The following is a 21,468-nucleotide window of genomic DNA, read 5'->3' as shown; positions in this document are numbered from 1 at the left end:
CTTCCTCAGGCTCCTACCCTCAGGGACTAGAGGTGCAGTGTCCTTAACTCCTTCATGTCAGAAGGTGGAAGGTCTTCCTCTCTCCTTTTATCACAATGCCAGTGGAAAATCAGATAGGCATAGAAAGAATTGGTATGCAGGATCACTCTTCTCTGTTAATCAAGGCCAGTATTATCATTCTGTCTTTTTTTGTTTGCTTATTTGATTGCTACACTTACCTAAAAAAGATTTCCAATAACTACTGAGTTGAAAGTGATTTAGATTAACCCCAGCTGACACTGCTGCTTTAAAGAGGGCTGCCTGAAGTTTTAAATCCTCACAAACATGATACTTCCCAGGAGGGGCTGTAAATCCTTGAAGCTGCTCCCTCCTGATACTGTGTTCTCAAAGAAAAATCACTCAAATCTCGTGAGCCAAGGCAGTGGTATTATCCAGTAAGCAGTTTTAGATGGCTTTTGTTTTAATGTCCAAAAATATATCTTTGTTTCAAAGCTAACATACATAGTGTAAAACCTGACAAGTTTGTTCTACTTGTTTCCATCTCTGCTTTAATTATGTTGCTGATCAGTTTATTTACAGAAACGCCAAACCTCACTGTTTCGTGTTTCCCAAGGAAATGTGTGTAGGGTTGAGGATATTAGGGCATAGGTGGGTGAGCTACAGCCAGTGTTTTATGGAAGCCTGGAAATGTATGAAATATCTGGAGCTGTGCAATGAAGGGACAGATAGGTCACTTCTCTGAAGAAAGTAGTTATATTGAGGTGAGAGGTGGAATGGACAAGGGCCTCACATGTTGGTCCCACTTTTAACAGAGCAGCTTAATTTAGGGTGATCATGAATATTCTGTTGTGAGAGCATCTCAGTATGCCTCTCCCCATTCTGGCTCAACAGCTCATCAGCGTGCTGTTCTGTGATGTACTGTGGTTAAGAATAGCATCTTCTCTGCTGGATCAATGCATGAGGAGAGACTGTATAATCCTTGTAAGATTTAAAGTAATGTCAATGATAACTAAAGTAGGACAAATTACAGCTGCCAAGATCCTTACCAGGGATGGAAATGGGTTAATGCCAAGGAGACTCTGCTGCCTGTTCACCTTCTAGGCTGCAGACAGTCTGAGCAGTTCATTGCATGGGTTTGCCTGGGACCATCCTCATTTTTGGCTCACTGATGGTCATTTTGGCTTTCAGAGCTCCTGTTTTGAATCATCCTGTTGGCCCTGAAGTCACTGTTTGTACAGATCCTTTTGTCTCGCAGGGAGCTTTCTCAGCATTGCTCAGTCCCAGGTACAAGCAAGGAAGTGTCCTTGTCATTTGTGTGAATCATAACTGAGGAATGGGCTGTGCTTGATCTCCCAAGTGATACTTATGGCAGAGGGGATGGGTCCATCCAACCAGCCCACTTATGTGGGACTGTGCTGTGGGGCTGAGCATCACTTCTGGCAGTTGTCTCCAATTGCATCTGCATTGCAATATTCTCTTTGTGAATGTGTTTGAAAGAAGCTGAAAATAGTTTAATCCTGCCTTTTGTGTTCAGGCTGGGTTTTTTTCCCCTAGAACTAAAATACTGTGCTGGCATGGTATTACTGAACACAAAGTTAAAAGTAATGTTCAGGTTGTAAGGTTTTATAATAAGGGATGAGATAAAAGGTTTGTCTGCACCCATGCAAAGGAGCACAGGGGCAGAAGGTCAGGCAGGCAAAGCCCCAAAACCCAGATGGAGGAACAAAGCCTCTACCACGGTTCCTCTGAGGGTTGTCATGGGGGAGCCATCGGCTCGTGGGCCAGGAGTGACACCCATCACGAGTCCATGGGAGAGGACCCTGTCCATCACCTTTACAGACTGAGGGGCGTTACTGCTGTCAGGGCTCTGGGATTTGCTACAGGATGCCAAAGAGTGAGCTTTTGGGGGGACAAGACTTATTATGGGATGTTTAGGGGAGGAAAGGGATGCTTCAAGGTGCTTTGGAGGAAACCAGTTTTGGAGAATAGAAGAATAAGGGGTAAAAGGGGCTAGTCCCATTTAAATGGGGCTGGTCAGTACACCTGCCTGGCTGTGCCTTGCGCCACATCAGCCCGGTCTGCCCCATCTTCTCAATAAACCTTATTTCTATTTTCCTGGGTGAGGGGAAATGTTTTTTAAAAGGCAGTATCTTTCTCTGATGCTAATATTTTGGTCATGAGCCTGGTTAAGTTCTCCCTGTGCCACCTCTGAGTACAGTGCCCAAAGCAACCAGCTGTGCAATGTAATAGCTTGAAGTAATGTCATGTATCAACGGAGCCTGAAAAATAAGTAACTTTGATTGGAGCACTGAAAGTTTAGTAAGTAAAAGAATTCTCCTTTTGAGGCATTTTGTCATCCCAAAATGAAGACCACCACGTGGATTAATCATTGTCTGCATGTTATGCAGTTTATAGCCACTTAACAACGATGAGAAATAAACTTTATGTTCACTCCTGACCACTGCAGTAAGCTTTCCTTTTCTGAGGTGCTTTTATAAAGCATATATAGGACAGAATATTATTCATGTTTATGAAGGATACATAGTTCTACTACTGCAGGAAGAAAGTCGTGAGACTGTAAAGCTACTGAAACTGGTTTCTCTTTGTCCTGAAGAGCTGGGCTACCTGCCTGATGTTTTGGCCTTAATGGCAGTTTCTTAGCTTAATTAGATTTCAGATGCAAATCTGTGAACATTATTTGATTTCCTCTGTCCTTCATTCCTTCCCCAGTGGGACATGGATACTAAAAGCTTTTAAAGAAGTGTTTTGTCCACCAACAGCTTCTCTGAGCTAACCCACTAGAGAAGTACAATGATGTGGTTTCCCTTAGTGCAATTTCTTCTTCAGATGTGCAGAAACAGGTTTTTGAAGCCAATCTTTAAATTCAGGTGGAAAAAAGATCTTTAAAGTCAGTGACTGCCCTGCATCTTCACTTAGGATCACTTTCTTTTTCTGGTTGACTGGCACCTTGGAACACATGCTCTTAGATGCTTCCAGATTGCGGAGACAATGAGCTTAACTTCAGAGGGAGACAGTAAAGATGGCTCCAGCCAAGAATGCAGGTTCAGAACTGCCTGAATAAACCTAGCCTAAAGGGATTTTGTCCCTGCTCATGAATGGTCTACCTTTATCTGTTGCTGTAACTTTTCTTCTTTTTAGCAGATTCTCCAGTAGCATGTTTGGTAGTGATGCAGTGACCCTGTCCATATCCAAGGATTCCATTGATAAATCAGCACAGAAGATGCAGAAGCTTTTTGTTCAGGTGTGCAATGTGGAACCTGCAGTTCTACTGCATGTCACTCTAGCAGGGCATGCTTCTTTCAGCAGCTGTAGAAAACTGATTAGAGCTGGTCCTTTCCACATGCTTGCCTTGCCAGGGAATTAAAGCACCAGGCTGCCATTTGCGTGGAGTTCTTAAATATGTATGACCCAAACCAGGGGGCTGCTGAGAAAGGCTCTAATCCTCTTGCATATGAAACCTGGTATTCTAGTCTTCTCTCTTTCTGATATTTCTGTTCTTTCAGATATGCTAAATCAACCCTTGAAGTTTCATTTCTTCTTGTGTAAAATACACTTTAATAGGTGAACCTTGCTGCTGGAATTAGGAGATACTGGTTCCAGCTGGACACGCAGAGCAGGTCATGTAATCATCCCCATGTGTAATGCTGAAAGAGTAATGTCCATCCTCCTATATGCAGCTCTTTGAGCTTGGTTCTGGGTAACTAATTTTGAAACCATAATGTAGTGTAGACCTTCTGCAGTTTGGTAGGAGGCCCTGCTGGAAGGTTTCTTGTCTGGGGATGCCACGGATCCATAGGTAAGGAGTAGAGGCTTCCCTATTTCTTATCAGGAATTCATGGGGAGAAATATACTTGCATGCTGGAGAGGTCAGACCAGCTGTGAGAGTGCAGAGAGTCTTGCCAGTCCTACTTGCACAGAGTCAAGAAATCCAATGATTTATTACCTGTAGTCTGTAATTGACAGTGGTCCTGTAAAGACTTGATTTTTCAAGAACACTTGCATGTAAGGGCAGACTGTTTAGCAAAGACACAAGTGACCAAAAGGTGTGTCAGAAACTCATCTAGCCAAAAACTTTTTTTATGAAAGGCTTTTTTCATGCAAGGATCTCAGGAAGGCTGGACTTTTCTGGCCTCCCTCTTAGGGTAGAGTGTGTAGGTTTTATGTGTCACTAGGACCTGGGGAACTATGGAGGATCAGGAGGAAGACAGATTGTAGGAGATGGACATCTCTTGGAGGTATGTGTAACAGCTCTTGCCCTGGCTGGGCCAGGAACTGGGGGATATCTGTCTTGTAGGAAGACTGTAATTCCTTCTGATGGCAGAAATATTTGGAATAGTGGGGGGAAAATACAAGCTGTTCCCCAAATGAAAATGTTTTGTGATCAGGTGCAGCAGGCTGGCCATCGTTTCCCTTTGTAGGGGCTGGGTTTCTAAGACGTTCAATTTTGGCATCTCTTGGTAGGAGATCTGAAAGGTTTTACCTGTGCAGAATTCAGGGATTCTCTGCTTATACAGGATGTGATACCATAGCTAGAGAAAAGATGGAATATTGAGTTTCACTCTGATAGACCTCTTAGGAGCCATATATAGCTCTTTAAAAACCTGAGTAATCTGCTGCTGCCCAGGAGAGATCGTTATAAGGCAGCACAGTTATAAAATACTCTGAAAGGCTGAATAGGGTTTTTCCCCCTCTTGTGATATTTGGAATTGAACTTTAGATACATCATTTTGAACATGGCCTTTTAAAGTAACTTTCTATTCTTGCCCTGTCATTTTTAGAGCTCTAAAGGAGAGCCAAAATGCCAGGGGAAGGGGAGCAAATAAAAACGAAGAATGGGGCTAAACAGTAGGTTTTGATCATCTTTGCAAGAAGTGGCATCATCTGTGAGAACAAAAGTCTTCAGTTGCTGCAACTGGAGACAGCTTTTAGTCTCCAATTCTATTTTGCCCTCAGCCAGCCAGCCAAATAAAAACAGCAACATAAATCACTGCTGGCAGAACTTAACAGTTATGCAACGTCCAGTGCACCACATGCCTATTTTTAGATCAGTTTTACACTAGGAGAATTTACTTTATGAAATCTGAAAAGAATGTCTGGTCAGGGGCCGGGGCATAAAGAAGGTATTTAGGAAGTGCAAAATATAAAAATACTTAGTACAAAGACGCACTAGCAAGCCCCACTTTGGCAATACTGATATCCTTTCAAGAGCATTGGCTCAATCAGACATGCTAATGAAGAGCAGGGTTTTGTTCATCAATATTCCCCTGAATTTCTAATCTGCAATTGCCTTTTAAATGGTTAACTACACTCACTTTACCCTAACAGCTAACTGTATGTGGTTTACTTAATGCTGGGCTTCAACCCCCACTTAGGCTGCACTTTGTCTTTCCCAGATGTGGAGCGCAGCGAACAGCAGCTCCCCTCCTTACAGTACGGGCTGCTCAGGTATAAAGAAATTGTGTTAACTGGAGTGCTCTGCAAAGCTGGCTGAGCTGCACAGCTACTCCTCATCCTTTGTGAGATACCCTAGATTTAATGAGTTCATGATATTTGGCTGGTATATGTTTCACTTATGTTTTCTCAGTCTTCAGTGAATTAGGATAGTGAATGCTGCTTGCTCCAGATCAACCTGAATCTATTTCAGTGTTCACAGGAACATAGACTAAGTTGTATTTCATTAGTGAAAAGCAATTTCAGCGCGCAGCACAGCTAGGAATAACTGAACATTAGACTCACATACTGTGCTCTTTATCCAAGACCAGATGTGCGCCTTCTCTCCTTTAAATTTGACTTTAATCTCTTACTCACTGTTGTTATTCTGCGTTAGTTTGTACTGTGTATAATCTTGTTCACAAAGTTTTTTGTTCAGTTTCTGAAAAGATAATGGTTGGAAAAAGTTTGACCTTTCAGCCTTTAAAGATTCTAGCAGATTAAACATCCTCTGCATAGCTAACGTATCTCTGGGGTTTCTGCCACAATTTGGACAGTTTTCAATCACACCTTGAAGCAAATTAGTGTTCTGACCATTGCATGATCTGTATTGATCTTTTTTCCCACAAACCTTTCTTCTAGGTGACAATCTCGATGCTATCCATGACATAACTGTGGCATACCCCCAAAACATTCCTCAGACAGAGAAGCACCTTTTGAATGGAAACTTCCCGAAGGAGATTCACTTCCACGTCCAGAGATATCCAATAGAGACAGTGCCCACTTCTAAGGAGGAGCTGCAGCTTTGGTGCCGGAAGCGTTGGGAAGAGAAAGAGGAGAGACTCCGACACTTCTATGAAGGTGGAAAATGCTTCAGTGCAACAGGGCAAGGCATTGTTCCCCCCTGTAAATCCGAGCTCAGGGTCTTCGCGGTGAAGTGCATCTCACTCCTGTACTGGACGGTGTTCCCGCTTGGTATGCTCTCACTGCTGTACCTGTACACCTTTGCTCAGTTGTATTTTGCAGCCATGGTCATCTTTTTTGTTGTGCAGCAAAAGATATTTGGTGGGCTGGAACTAATTGAACTCGCTTGTCATCGATATTTTAAAAAGCAACAGAAATTTCACGACACGAAAATAAAAAACAATTAGTTCTGGCGTAGAGAAAGGGGGGGGGGTTGAGATGCCCTGCGAATTTTATGCACAGGGAACAATTTTTGCATGAGAATTGTCTTTTACTATCGCCATTGTTAGACATTTGCACATGATTCTGTGAAGAGAAAGAAAAATGTTAGTTATTCCTACATGTGAAAATGGTAGTTTTTTAATCTCTGAATGTAATTTCAGCATTGCTCTTGCAAGCAGCTAGCATCTGCATTCTGCTGTCATTAAGAAACAAATTGCTGGATTATTGAACAATCATAAAGATGGTAATAAATGTGACATGCACTGGACTTTCATGTAGAAACCCAAACTGTTCAGCTAAGAGAGACAGATGTATGATTTCTGTATAATCACATTGTTGTGAAGTAAGCGTCGGATTTGGAAAGCTGGTAAGTTTAGTGATGTTTTGATGGTAGGTGGAAGTTGGAGAAGAAGTTGTTCTGTTTCTTTTTTATATTTCAAATACTCAAACTTATTTTAAAATAATATTTTTGCATAAGCTTTTTCAAACACTACTGAACCTACCACTGTTCAACCATTCTGGCTTGGTCACTCAGAGGGTTTTTTAAGCCTTGCAGTCTTGTGTCATAGTGCAGAGAACAGTGCTGGCTCTGCCTCCATTTAAGTCTTTGCTAATTATTTAATAGACCTGTGCAGCTAAGTTTTGATTTCTCACTGTTTCATACTGTTTCAGTCTCCCTGTTAGCTGTGGGAGAGTTGTTCCCACTGTAGTATGCAGAGCTGTGGAACAGGGGAACTGGGGTTTTTTGTTGGTTTAGTGGTGGTTTTTTCTCACAGTGGCAAAAGTAAGTGTCTGTCTCCAAATAGCTGGAAAATGTTTTTCAAAACAGTTTCCTTGTAGACATTCTTGGATTGAAAACATTTTAGTTAATTTTCAGAGTAGGCAAGATATCTTTTTTAAGCATTAATTTTGGTTTTCACATTGCTTCCTTTGGCATTTCATGTGTCCATATAGATAAGCAGGAAGACTGCTTGTTCCATGCATGTCAGACAGACCTGTTGAAATGCATATGATGCATTGGTACAAGAGACGGGTTTGGGTTTTAGACTTATCACAGCACTTATCAAGCTGTATTGGCTTTGATTTCTTGATGACATCATTACCTTTTTAACCTCCTTCACAATTTTTGGGAGGTTCTCTTGGGGTTTCCACTATAACACGTTCACTTTTTTCATGACATTCAGAAAATCTGAAGGCTTAAGCTTAGACAAGGCACTTTCAAGTGTATTCCTTGTCATATACAGTAAAAGTAATGCTATATTCACACAGAAAAAGACAAAAACATTGCCAGCACTTAGGAGACAGTTCAGGTCTTCAGGATAGATTGTTCTGCAACCTCAAAAATTTTAAACAACTTGATCAATTCTAATGCTGCAAAACCTTCCTGACTTACTAAATATTTGTGTTTATTGCATGATGGCTTGTTTGAGCTAGACTGAGATGGCCTGGCTCCGTGTGTTGAGTGGCATTGCCATGAAATGTGAAAGTACAGAGTGCAAAATATATCTTGTGCTGTGCTGGGTGTCTCAAGCGTTGGGTTGGCATGGTGGACACACCTGTTCGCTTTTAAATTACGACTCTAAGCATGTTGTCTTATGTGTTTGTTTCAAAGACCATTTTTTTAACAAATCACCAGCCTCTATTCAACTGTCCCTTGCAAGGTGACAAGTCTTTTTTAATCTATGCTTATAATAACTAATTGTTTATTATGCGGAAAGTACTTGAAGCCATCTGGTTTACTCCAATTTTTTTAATCCCTTTTTTCTTAAAAATAAAAAAATAAAACTAGGTTTATATTTAGGGTTATGTTTCTTAATGATGTTTTCATATTTGTATTTGAGTACCTGACGACTGACAACTGGTGTTTCATTGTCATGAGTGGAAGGAGGTAATTTCTGCACCTCGAGGTCTTTTTTTAACACAATTCTGTAATATCACAGGCATGGCTGCAGCTTAAATCTACATAGCCTGGTTTTTCTTCACCTAATGCTCTGCTTTGGTGCAGTTCCCTGCACATTCAGGTAATCCACTGCAAGGGAAAACCTAAAAACCGCATTTATGGTTAATGCAGAGGAGACCTAAAAGGCTTCTTCTAGTCTGTCCTAAGCCACGGCTTAGGACAAAGTGCTTTCATGCCAGGAGTAACCATGGCCAGCCTACTCCAATAGCCTTAACATCATCTTCAGGAGTGAATTCAAAAAACAGGTTCTATGTGTTGGTGACGTAAATACCAGCTGTGTTTTTCTCAGTCGTTCAGAGAACTTTGTGGTGTCATCAAATGTATCAGAAGCATCAGTGTGAGTCTTGGTCATGGAGCGGTAAAGGATTTACATCTGTGTGTGATTAAAGTTGGGCTCTGAAAGTGAAGTCAAATGCAATCCATCATCGACCCTTACAAGGGGTTTTCTCCCAGCTGGAGCCAAACACGTAACCTATTGTAATGTGGTAAAAACATCCTGCAAATCTGTAATTCATCCTCCTCTCTCATGTGTTCGGATCAAAGAGAAAGAATAATATTCTTGTCAGCTGCTAATGTCAGTTTTGCAATGCCCAACTCCACGATGTGGAGTAAGTGGTCAGTGAAGAATCCTCCTCTCCCAGGGGAGGTGTTGGCTTTGTGTCTCATGTAAATTTTCAGATTCTGTGCATCATTTTTCAGCTCAATTAGAAATGCAAGATGGGGAAAAACTGAATGAAAACTAAAAGCTTTGTGGATATAGAAGCTTCTGTGTTTAAAAGGTGGTTAAGGAACTGAGAGAAGATTGTTCTCTGAATGTTTTTTTTCTCTTTGGTCGAAATGTAGCTTTTTACTGAAAAGATTCTAATATACAGATTTCTTGGAGGCTTCTTTGTTCCTACCCTGTTTTCCTATTTAAAGAACACTAAGATGGCAGTTAGAGACATGGTTTAGTGTCAGTCTTGGCAGTTCTGGGTTTATGGTTGGACTCGAGTGTCTTAAAGGTCTTTTCTCACCTAAATTATTCTATGATTCTGTGCTGGGTAAATCACTTTGAAATGTTTTCAGTGCTGTTAGATTAAAGGTGCTAGTACTCCAGGAATCACCCGCTCCTCTTTCATGGGACACGTATTGGCACCGAGACTCGTCTCACTCATTGGCAGGTTTGTCACAGCTCACCTTCTCCTGTAGTCCCAGCAGCTGCACTGCTGAGCAGCAACTGCTCTGTCTGTGGGACCTACAGGTCTGGGTAGGTCTTGTTTACATTATTTGAGATCAGTGACGTGCTTTAAGGATGCTGCTCCCGTTTGCTCAATGAAATGTTTCCTCTTCAGCATCGAGGGGTTTCTTTCTCTCTGCTCAGAACAGAAGGTTGAAATTCTGCCATCCATGTGTGCCGTCAAGCTCATTTGGGTAGCAGGATGTCAGACCAAGTCTCTTGACTTCAAAGCTGCAAGGCCCAAAGCTGGTCTGTAAGGTGTTGTCTGGATCATATGAAATGTAGTTCTTAGTTTTGTGCATTGCATCAATCGGTGTTGTTTAAAAAAGATCCGTGTTTTTATAACTTGATTTTATATGTGCACTATGTGAAAGGAAACACCAGGATACTACAAACCTACAGAAAGCCTTAGTTTTCAGATTTCACTGATATTATTATTAGAATGTTTTAACCATGTACCAGTTACTCTACAGCAACAATAAAGACCTGAAGCATTGCATGTGTTTAATTTTGCTGTTTTCTTTCTACTGCACCTGTAAGGAACAAACCTTGTCTTCAATCGTATAGTTGGCTATATTGGGCAGACCGGTGTCCATGTGGATGCTCAACCCACGGTTTGTGGCTATTGGAGGGGAGAACTCCCCTTCTCTCCTTGAGAAGTTGGAAAGGGGACTGTACCCTTACTCAAGCTTCTTCATGTAAAGGGGTGCAGAAACCTTTGAGAGCATGCAAGAAGTACAGCTCAGCTTTAGCCTTGCTGTGCTGCTTAACCAGGATTGCTAAAGAATAAGCTGTGTTAGGTAGTGATCCCTGGGTATGTCCTTCATTGTAGCTATATCCTTTTACCGTCTGTGGAACTGGTGACACAAGAAATGATCTATGGCAAGGTTCACGTTCTTAGAGGACCTGTCTTTAATGTAATTTCAGGTCACAGGCTCCTTGATTTCTCTCTCCATTGCTCGAATGCTAATCCGGTGTGGAAGTACAAGGGCTGTGTTTCTCAGCTCCTCATTGCCTGATGGGGAGTAGCCTTGCTGTGACAACCCTAGCAAAACAGCTGCAGTTCCAGCAGGTAGCATGTATCAGAAAGACCACAAGAAACAGAAACCCTGGTAGCAGTTTCTGCAGCTGGAGAGGATATTTTCCACGTCTGTGTATACTCAGAGCATTCAAATCAGTCCCCCGAAGTCAAAATGAATGGCTTGTCACTCTGGGAAGATGGTTGTCCCTTCCTGTTGGTTTCCTCAGAACTCAAGTATGCAATGAAAAAATTTATTTCTCTATCTTTCTTGTCGTTACAGAAATAATAGTAATGGAGGCCAAAGCTCTCACCCTCCAGCTGCCCCAAACACCTCCTTTGCAGTTCAATACAACAGGAAAAAGGTTGTCTGATTTCCTGAGGACTTTGGATCAGACCACAAGCTATCTCAATTGCTCCTGGGAGTGGGGAAGATGGTCTGTGCATGTAACATGGTTGGGTGACTCTCGTCCTAGAGAGGGTTTCTGCTGAGACACACAAGAGGCAGAGAGCGCTTGCCTCTGTTCTTGCTGGGCCTCTCAAAAGTCCAGGCATCTTTATCAGGAGTGGATTTAAGGCCCTGAGTTTTTAAGTAGATGTCTTTGTTCTATTACAGTAGGGCCTCCATATGGTTTGTCATCCCTTTTTCTGGAGGTCTTCATCTGGAGTCACTGTTTTCTCTGGTAGTGGGATATGCAGAAGACCGACAGGAGGAGTTTGAGCAAAACTCTACCTTCATAGCTGCTCTCAGGAGAAGAGGGAAGGGTGTTTGAAATAATTCATGCTGGGCTGCTTGAGAGAGGCAGGTGTGCAGGTGCTATTGTAATGGTTTTGGTGGTCAGCAGCCTCTTCCTGAGATTTCTCTCTCCTCTTGCTCGTGTGAGACAAGGCAAGAGCCCTTTCATCCTCATCTGCAGGCAGCAGAGAAGCACCTTCAGCCTTACCAGAGGGGAGAGCAAGAGGGGCTCAGGCCTCAGCATTGCTTCTGCATCCCCAGGACACCTAGGAGAGAAGGATAAGCTGTGCAGGGTGCAAGAGCTGTGGGAGGAGTAGGAGGCACTGCAGGTTACAGCAGATCTGTAACCTGGCACGGACATCACTGCCGGGTTTTGCCCTCTGCTCCCCTGCACTATTTCTTCGTCTGCCTTCATTGCTTGCTCTGCTCTTTGAACTGCTGGGTGTCAAGTGAGTGAGAGAAATGTATGTTCATTGACACTGAACCCAAAGGGAAGGGAAATGTTAGGGATAACAGGATAGAAGTGGGGAATGTTATGGATAACAGAAGTGCTGCGGAAGGTGTTGACTCCTGCCAGTGCTGGGTACAGCTGCTGGGAGCATGTCATCCTGCTTCAGAGTCTGAAAGAAAAGGTCTGTGTTAAAATACTTCTTAGACATCTTTAGATAAAGTGGGAAGAAAAAGAACATCCTCCATGGGGTGGTTCACAGCTTTACCCACTAACTGCCCCAGTAGGAGCCTCTTTCTGTTCTTACCTGACAGGCTGCCCACCAATGCTGGCATTGCCTGTGTGTGCCTGTAGATAGTCAGGGTGATACCTCCTCTCTTTCTGTGCTCAGGTTTCTCACTTGATGTCCTGTGTTTCAGGACATTCAGACAGCTCCTCCTGTTCCTTTTCCTGGCAGCTGTACAAGACCCTGAGTTCTTTAAGGATAGAATAATCCCTCACTGTCAGTAAGATTCCCACTAGCAGGCTGGGAAGCTACCCACCTTTCCAGGGAAGCTTGCAAAATCACTTGTAACACAGTGCTGTGTTATGCAATCCATGTTTTGCCTGGCAGCTGGGTGCTCCCTCACCTTGCTGGCGAGGAGCTGCCTCATCATCCCCCTCACCACTGCTGCAGTTAGTTTTATTTCCAGATTATCCACTGAAGTGATTCAAGTGGAGATGATGAGCATGCTGGTAGATCCCCAGGTTTGCTTCCTACAGCTTTGCACTCCCTGCCAATGCTATTTGAAGAGCTCTCTGAAGCTCATCTCTGAACTCTTTCACTCAAGAAGTGCCCTTTTTATAGCTACCTAAGCAGAGGTCCGCACTTTGCCAGCGGCTTTCCTTGGTGCTTTGTGGTGGGCACAGATCTTCAGTCAGTGGGTCAGTCTCAAGGTCATGGAGAGGAAACCTTTCCTTTTCTGAAAGGGCAGGAGGATATCCCCTTCCAACACTTGGAGTCTGGTTGGATCAGAATACCATGCACAGTCTTGGATATGGGGAAGTCAGGAGGTGAACTCATGATGCTTCTAACAGGCCTTAACACCAATCCCTGCAGGAGCAGAACCAGCCATTTAATGTTCTAAACAATCCCCTTCAGCAGCAAACAAAACTATTATGATTCCTTTCTTGCTCTGTGCCTTCCTTCTCCTCTCTCCCTCCCAGGAGCAAGGGAGGAGAAAGTTTTGGGACACCACCTGTGCTACAGTTGCTTAAAGCAGAACATGATGCTGAAGCCACTGTCCTGTGTGGATTGAGCTGTGCCAGGCAGGTTCACAAGGCAGGAGTTGAGGACTGCTCAACACTGTAAGCTCCTTGCATTTATCTGTCTCTGGAGAGACCCACAAGAGAGGGACTGGATCCAGTTCCTCACCCACTGCTCGTCTCTTGTGTGAGCACAGGCCAGCTGGTTCATCTTGCTGGGTTACTGTGTGAACAATGTGAGATCCTCGTGGCCAACACAAGGACAGTGGGAGCATCATCCTACAGCTCCCCAGTGCTTCAGCCAGCAGCTGGGAAGCTGGAGAGGAGCACTTGGGAAAGATGCAGCTGCTTGGGAAGGGACCTGCTGACTGATAGCCCTCAGGTGTCCTCGGTGGTCTTATCAAGGATGCTGTGAGTAATGTGGGCCAAGGGTAAGGACAGAGAACAGGCACCACTTACTGCAAGCCAGGGATGTGCCCGGCATCAGACTCTAACACTCACCTATGGGTTTGATGCTGCATGTCCATCTGGGACAGGTATTATTCCTGGCCCCTGAGGCCTCAGCTGGGAGTAAGTCCCACCATTATGGGCAGGACAGCACAGGATGCAGCTGCCCCACAGCTGCCAGGATAACAGCAACAAGTGCCACATTGCCAGCAGCAGTGAGGGCTGGCACATACATTCCAGATACACTCACTCGGTTGCCCGGCCCTGACATGTGACCAGCACACCCACCCCAGACTGTTCATCCTAATAATTTGATGGGTTTTTTTCTGACACAACTGGGAGAAGAGCTGATGTTCAGCTGTGATCTCTGCTTTCCTCTTGCAGTTCCTGCTCCTATACCATGTGAAGGACACTTGCATGGTCTCAGAACATGGGGTACCTCAGCCCACATGTCTTCATGCTCAGCCAGGCTTTAAATTAAGTTGCTGAAGCTCTAGGAGTAGTGTGGCTGCCTTCTCTATTCCCACACTGCCATGAGCTACCAGCAGGGCAGCTGGCTCAGGCCTCTGTGGTCCATCAATTGGGCTCTTGCAGAGGTACAAGGGCAAACCTGACCTTGTGGTCACTCAGTGGTCAAGTGTCACACCCAGTGGACATTTCCAGCCTCCTCACTGCAGATGCTGCACTCCCCTAGAGGTTTTGCTTTCTGCCCATGCTGGGGAAAAGGAGTTTCTTTTCCAGCAGCCCCTGAGAGCCAGTACAAGGAGATGTTTTATGCAAGATCACAGCAAGGTGATCGGGTCTGCCTCCTCACAACATGTGAAGGTTAAAGGCAGGCTCTCAGCTTTCCACCACTAATGACAGAAAGTGCTATGTGAGTGAGAGAGAGCCTAATTAGGGATTAATGAGAAAGGAGCCTGTGGTTTTATTACCCATTGGACACGAGTACCGTGGATGAACAAGAGAGGTTGCATTAGCTGTTTCCTGCTGAGTTCTTCCAGCAGGAAAGTCCTTAGCAGACTTTGCGCATCATTTAAGGATGGGAGGTAGAGGAGGGCACTGCAGGCAAGGAGTGATGGGGCATGGTGTCCTCTGCTGCAGGCTGGGACAGACCCCAAACCTGTGGCCCCACAGGTGGACCCTGAGATTACCTTGGTTGGAGCATGGAGCTAACAACACCAGGGTTGTGGGTTTGATCCCCATATGGGCCATTTACTTAAGAGCTGGACTCGATGATCCTTGTGGTCCTTTCCAACTCAGAATATTCTGTGATTCTGTCACTGCAGACCTTGGGGCAAAGACTTTGGGCTGTACTGTTGGGTCTGACACTGTCTAGTGGTGTGTGTCATGCACATCCTGCATCCCAGGTTGTTCAGCAGGACTGGAGACATCTCCTGGGGGTGTGCTGCTGCCTGGGGACACGCACCACGCTGTGCCACAGATCCTTTTTGTGGGTGAAAAGGGGCTCCAGCCCCATGAGAATATGGTCACAGTTGTCACCTTCCCTCAGGTGGTGCCCAGTGGCAGGCCATGGCATATCAGAAGAGAGGCAGTCCAGGAGCAAAAGCACAGCTATTTGCTTATGTGAAGGTCAGAGCAGAGCCCCCCACTTTGGGACCCACCCTCTGCCCCACTTCAGCCTGAATCTGGTAGCAAGGGAAGCTGGAAGGGATCAGATTGTTGATTGTCAGATAAAGACAGGAATAAAACCAGGGAGGTTAAATACCTAATCTTGAATTAGCTTCATCATTCCTAGCCATTGCATAAAAGCTATTAAAGTTATTACAGGACATGCTGGAATGCTGGCACAGCAGGAACAACAAATATAGGCAGAATGGTCCTTGTCATAAATATCACTCAAGCCGTTTTGACAGCCCTCTGCCATCATGATGCTGCTCCCAGCCAGCCTGGCGGGGCAATGCCAAACCCATGGCGAGCAGGGGGGACATTTTATGAGAACAGCTACTTCTCTCTATGAATAATACAAGGTTTGCATTCTCAAGGGAAGAGACCTCCTGTTGTGGGGCAGACCTGGTTTCCCTAGGTCCTCTCCATGGGGCTCTTGCTGCAAGTGCCACAAGGAACCAGAGATCAGGGGTTAAAAACCACTGCACCAAAAAAAAAAAAATAAATGCACTTGTGCATGCATTTGTCAAGTCTATTAATAATGTGCTTCACACTGTACTTTGAATGCTTTTTTAAAAATAATTACTCTGCATTGTGCAACTCAGCTGTTTCAGTTCCATCCAGGTCCTAAAGTTATCAGACATTTATCTTGTAAGGTCACAGCCTGACTCCACTGATGACTCATTACTCAATACCAAGATGTCTTTATTACCAAGCACATGGACTTTTTAAGCTTTCTGTACTGACACAGCACACAGGTAGGTGCTTTTGTTGCTCTATTAACCAAGCCAGGTGCCTTTTCCAGTGACAGACCATTGTACCCCTAGGTATAAAGTCCTTTGGTTACCTCTAGCCTGCCAAATGCTCTGACACAATACAGTTAGGAAATGAATCCAGCTTTTGGCTCAGTCTTTTTGAATCCTAATCATCCCATCCCACTCTGCCATGTCTCCCTGAGCAGAGGGGAGGATTAGAAAGGGGGACCTTACCCCGCACACTGGTGGCAGTGGGCAGACCAGAGAGGTCACCCTCAACCTGGAGTACTTCCAGGACCATCCAACCTCACTGAGTCACTCTTTAAGATGGTACAGCGGGAAGTCTTTGGAAATGGAAGACAGAGGAAATAAAATGAAGAGCGAGGCATCCATTCACACCCTTGGCAGAGGCATTTCATTCCTGGTTCCCCGCGTGCCCGCAGGGAGGACAGGCACTGCTTATTAGACAGGTTATGTAATTGAAGTGGTCTATATTTATCAGGAGTGCATGGCGTACACACCTCGAGGGTCAGAAGCCCAGCAGTTTGAAGAACATTAGCTCCCCTAATGAATCAGCAGGGAGAAGGACCTAAAAATACAGCTCGGCTGCAGAAGGGCATCATTGAGTTGCTGAGGGAGCCAAGGTCAGGAGGCCCTGATGTGCCCTTCCAGCTCTGGCTGGGGTTGTGCTATGCTCAGATGCTCATTGCCTCAGCAAAGGTAGGATCCACGTTGTGCTAAGCCTCCTTTCAAACTTCTGTCGTGCCGTTGGCTGTTGAACTGTGCCTAAAGGGGGAGAAAGGTCCATGCCATAACCACTGTATCGTAAAGTCAACTTCCTTTTTGCACCATTCTCCCTTTGAGCCGGAGGGGTGAAACCTGAACACATATGGGATTTATCCTCCTTTATAGGGCATGGAACCACTATAAATGCTTGATTTCATTCAGGATCAGGGTAGTCCTTGGCAAGTACCAAATGTGGAGGCTGGTGTGTACTATCTGTGCTGAGCCCTGCTATTGGTGCTAGTGGTACATGTGCTTTGTGCCTCCTCCTTCTCCTCTCCACTGGGGAAACTGGGGGCAGGTTTGTCTCCGTCATGCTCAGCGCCCAGCCTTCAGGAGCAACTGTGTCACCTCACACCCCTTAAGCTGTCATCGTAGTGGGGAAGCTCCAGCACATCAGCAGTGGCCCACGGTCACTCCGCGTCAGGGTAGAGGCACTGAGGTGAGCAGCTAGCTGGAGGGGTGTTTATGCTGTCTTGCATGAATAAAGATGGTTAATGAAAGCTATTTTTAGGAAACTGGAGCGGGTGGAAGGAGATAACAGATAGACTTTAGTTTTCTTGGTTTCTACTGTTATAAGTGAACTTGTTTGCCTGTGGTGCTGAAGAGCACAGCTCAGTGCCCTGGTTTACTCAGAGCAGCATAGGCAAACAGTGGTCCTTGCCCCATAGGCCCCATGCTGTGTTTGTGCAGTTTCTACACACATCATTTACCTTTTTAAGATCTTAAATACTGTGCCCCAGACCAAATTCTGCCTTCCTGCAGACCAGCTGGTGGACCTGCCTGCCCAAGGCAGAGAGAAGAGCCTGGCCACACAGCCTGCCCCATGAGGCTGTCCATCGCTGCCATGGCTGTGCATTCCTGTCACATCCCCACTAATGTTTTGGTCCTTGGCTTCTCACAGTTCAGCAGCCTGCCCCATGCAAGAGCCAGGCCACCATGGATGGGCTCGTGTGGCTCTAATCCCTGCCCACCACTTGGCAAACAATAAAACTGTGGAGGGGTAAATTGCACAGAGACGCTGAGTTAGTGACCCATTGCAGCCAAGGCTGATGTTCCTCTCAGTGGCATTTCCAGAGTGCTGGTACTGACTCAAGTCCTTCAGTCCCAGGGGCTCATTCTCATCCACCTGGAGCTTCCATGCTTTGTTATGGTTTGTAAAAGCTTGATCATAAAGTGCTTTCGCATTGCTATTTTTGTATCTTTCTGAAGACAGCTCTCTCCCATGAATGTCAGGGTGTAGGTTACCTAGGGGAGCAGTAGAGCTTCTTGACTGCTCCAGCTTGAAAGGAGGATCCTGCTGAGCTGTGGGTTGAGGAGCAGCAGCGTCTTGGGGGCAGTACAGGAAGAGGTCAGAGGAAGAAGAGGGTTCTGCAGTTCAGGGATTGGCTAGGACAGAGGAATGCAGGCAGGTGCAGGCACCGTGTAGGTGCTCCATGTGGAGCTCTGCAGGTGTCGTGCACATCTCCCATGCCTGGAGATGCTGGCAGCCCTGACGGGAAGGACAGACCTCTGGAGAAGGACAGGAAGGTCAACACCAGTGGTCACATCCATGCTGCAGGCCTGGGGCACTGGGTAAGGTGTTTGTGTACCTTCAGTGTAAACCTTGGTGGCTTTTAACAGAAACCACAGGAGGAGGTTCTCTTATTTCTTCTTGTCTGTGGGGTCTCTGTGGTCACTGCAGAGTCCACCCATGCCACTGGTGGCACTGGATCAGTCATTCTGGGCTCTTGCTGGCAAAGCACCTGAGTGCCATCTCCTCTCTGCTCCCAGCAATGTCACTGGCTGAGGCTCAGAGACCCAACCCAGCACCACCACATGGATGCATTGGTCAGCATCCCTGGCCCCTCTGAGGTGAGTCCCACAGCAAACCAGGAAAAGGACTGATTAAAATATAGCTGTGGGGCTGGTCTGCCCACTGCTTATTTCCTGAGAAAGGTAATTTATTTGGAAGAGCTGGTCCTGGCAGAGAACTTTGTGTACATTTTTCTGCTCCCATCTCTTCACTGCAGATAACTCAGCTGCCACAGCAGCTCCTCCTCCCCCAGACCCACATCTCCTGGACAGGCTCACAAGGCACATTCCTCTCCTGCAGTGGCTGCCGAAATTGCTTTTTATTTTTAAACCCCAGGACACAAAAGCCCTACCTTTATCATTTGCCTGCAGTCCCAGCAGTTCCACATATCCTCATTAAGTAACCACTGATCATCAAATGAACCTGACAGGCGCCACAGGCAGGGGGGATCTGGATGCCTGGTATGCCAACAGTTGTCCCAGTTCTCTGTGGCTGCAAAATACAGGGGGTCTTCTCCCTGTGGAGTGGGGAGAAGGGCTGTCAGGAGGAGTGGTGAGCTTGTGCCTTTTGACTGCAGGTGGTTGCAAGGACTGAGTTCACCCCAGCTCTGCCAGATTTTATACTGACAAAGAATTAAAGGGGGTTATTGGGACGGAAACGTGGGAAACTGCATTATGGTCCTTGCAATTTCATTATCCTCTTTGGATACATTATTGAAATAATAATTTTTTTAATCTATTTTTAATCTCCGTAGCCCACACTCTGAGGGAGGATGTCTTCAGAGCAGGAGGACCACCAGCCCTTGGTCATCTGGGTGTAAGGAGATGTCCATGGGAAATTTGAGTCTGATCCCCAGACAAGGCTGCTTTTAGACAAAATTTGGGGAGAGGGATGGATCATGCAGAGATATTGATATGTAAATCCCACTCTGATTTGTTCCTGAATACCCAAGCATTCAAAAGTGTTTGGACTCAATGTGTTAATCTTCTGGGACAAGCTCCCAGCTGGTTTATTCAGCCACAAAACTTGCTGTAGAGTCTCCCAGTGGAAAGGCCACGTTGCGTTTTGGAAGAGAGCATGAAAAGATTGGTACATGCAAAGAGGGAATCCCAATTTGAAACATTACAGTGAACCCAGTGATGGGAGCATGCTTACAGGCAGGAATCATGTCCATGCTGGGGTGACAGGAGAAAGTGTAGTCGTTGGTGGTTGTTTGGGGGCCAGGAGTCTGCTTTCTGGTATATGCTAGACCTGGGCCCGCAGCAAATTTACAGCTTGACAAGGATGCTCAGGAGTCCCTGCTGGGGCACACTTCACCCTGAGACAGGCACCGGCTGACACATAAATTAACTGGTTTCACCCCCAGCTTTCACAAAAGCTGATGCTGGGCTCTGTAATTGCGCAAAGTTTTAGTACAGCTCCTGTCTCGACTAAATTTCTTCAGGCATCACTAATTAAATTGAATTTACTGGGATGACAAGTGTCTTTCTCTTCTCACCCACAGATGTTGTGACTGCTGCCCAGGCTCCAGCACAGCCTGTTTGGTCCTTGGGCTGTGCCCATGGCAGGCTCAGCCTTGTGCAGGGACCTGCTGCAGGAGCCCTGGATTTCCCTGGGGCTGGCCGGGCTCAGGGGTACTGTCTGGGTGCCTGTCATAGTGTGAGAACTGAGGGACAGACCAGGGATCAGCCCAGCATGGTTTTTATTTCTACAAATAACTCAGATGGCCATAGACCAGTCTGTAGATCCTTTGTCATCCTCCTGTCTGTGCCTGGTGGGGAGAGTTAATAATAGATGCTGGATGCTGCAGGAAGATGCAGAATTTAAATGAATTCCCCTTCTTTCTCAGTAATAAAAATGTTTCTCCCCTAAGAGTCCCTTGATTAATTGATCTGGCAATTGACAAATCAAGGATGGGAACGCATAAAATCCAATAGAAACGGATGAAAATAGCATTATGTACCATCTGATGCAGTCAACGATGTCACGCAACGAAATGACGGCAGAAAAATAGGGCCTTGGGCTGGAGGAGCCTTCATTAAGATGTGGCAAGGGTATTATTAAGTAAAAGAACATTGATTTTGTTTGAAAGATTTGGCCATCCATATTAAATATAATCTCCGTAATGTAATCTCGGTAGTTGCTTTAAATGTCAGCGTCACTTGGCTACATCTGCTTGCTGGGGCTGCTGCTCTGAAAAGAGGATGAAAACTTCATTCTCCACCACCCATTGTGCCCCGTTAGCTGCTTGGTAGGCTGTGCCCACACAGGGGAAAATCAGCATATGGGTTTCCTACAGGGAATACAGGTGTGCCAGAAGGGCCCGTGTATCTGAAACATATGTGAAGGTAAAAAAACAAGTTATTTACAGAGTCAGAAACAGCCAACACACAAGACATTTCAAAGCCAGAAATCACTTCAAACTCTGAGCTTTCATGTGAGACTTGAACACCTGGCCAAATTCTCTGCTGCAATTAACTCATGTAGCTCTGCTGGCTTCAGCTCAATGTCCTTGGAAGTTGAAGCCCCTATCCCAAGTCTAATCTGACAAATTCTGCTAAAGATTTTTTTTTTCTGGCTCACAGATGTCGAGATTCAGCAACAGCAATGCCTGAGCAGGGTTGCCATTGGTGTGTGTTGGCTGGCTGGAGAGAGGTGGCACTTGGCTGATGCCCCCATAGCTCATCAGAGAAGTGCATACTTCAAGAGTGGGGAAAACTACCATGAAAGTCACAACCCTACAGCACAGTTGATGTGAGGGTCCTCACCCACGTGAGTGTTTCCACAGCAAAATGGTGCATGG

The 21,468-nt window shown here is 45.5% G+C and overlaps 1 protein-coding gene across 5 annotated transcripts in view; it reads left to right on the top strand.

The window, feature by feature from the left end:
* The window catches only part of LCLAT1 (lysocardiolipin acyltransferase 1), a 112,601-nt gene extending 105,367 nt beyond the window's left edge, over positions 1-7,234 (top strand). For 4 of the 5 annotated variants that reach the window (XM_027696629.1, XM_027696630.1, XM_027696631.1 and 1 more), the window contains one exon: positions 6,094-6,602. In XM_027696629.1, the coding sequence (XP_027552430.1) occupies positions 6,094-6,602 (509 nt within the window). Of the gene's footprint in view, positions 1-6,093 lie in introns of all 5 variants that reach the window. The other variant, XM_027696627.1, reaches the window with a different exon arrangement.
* Positions 7,235-21,468: the final 14,234 nt, after the last annotated feature.

This window comes from Neopelma chrysocephalum, unplaced genomic scaffold, assembly GCF_003984885.1.
Source record: "Neopelma chrysocephalum unplaced genomic scaffold, ASM398488v2 Primary Assembly neopelma1_108, whole genome shotgun sequence".
Taxonomy (NCBI): domain Eukaryota; kingdom Metazoa; phylum Chordata; class Aves; order Passeriformes; family Pipridae; genus Neopelma; species Neopelma chrysocephalum.
This window is presented reverse-complemented; position numbering and strand designations above follow the sequence as displayed.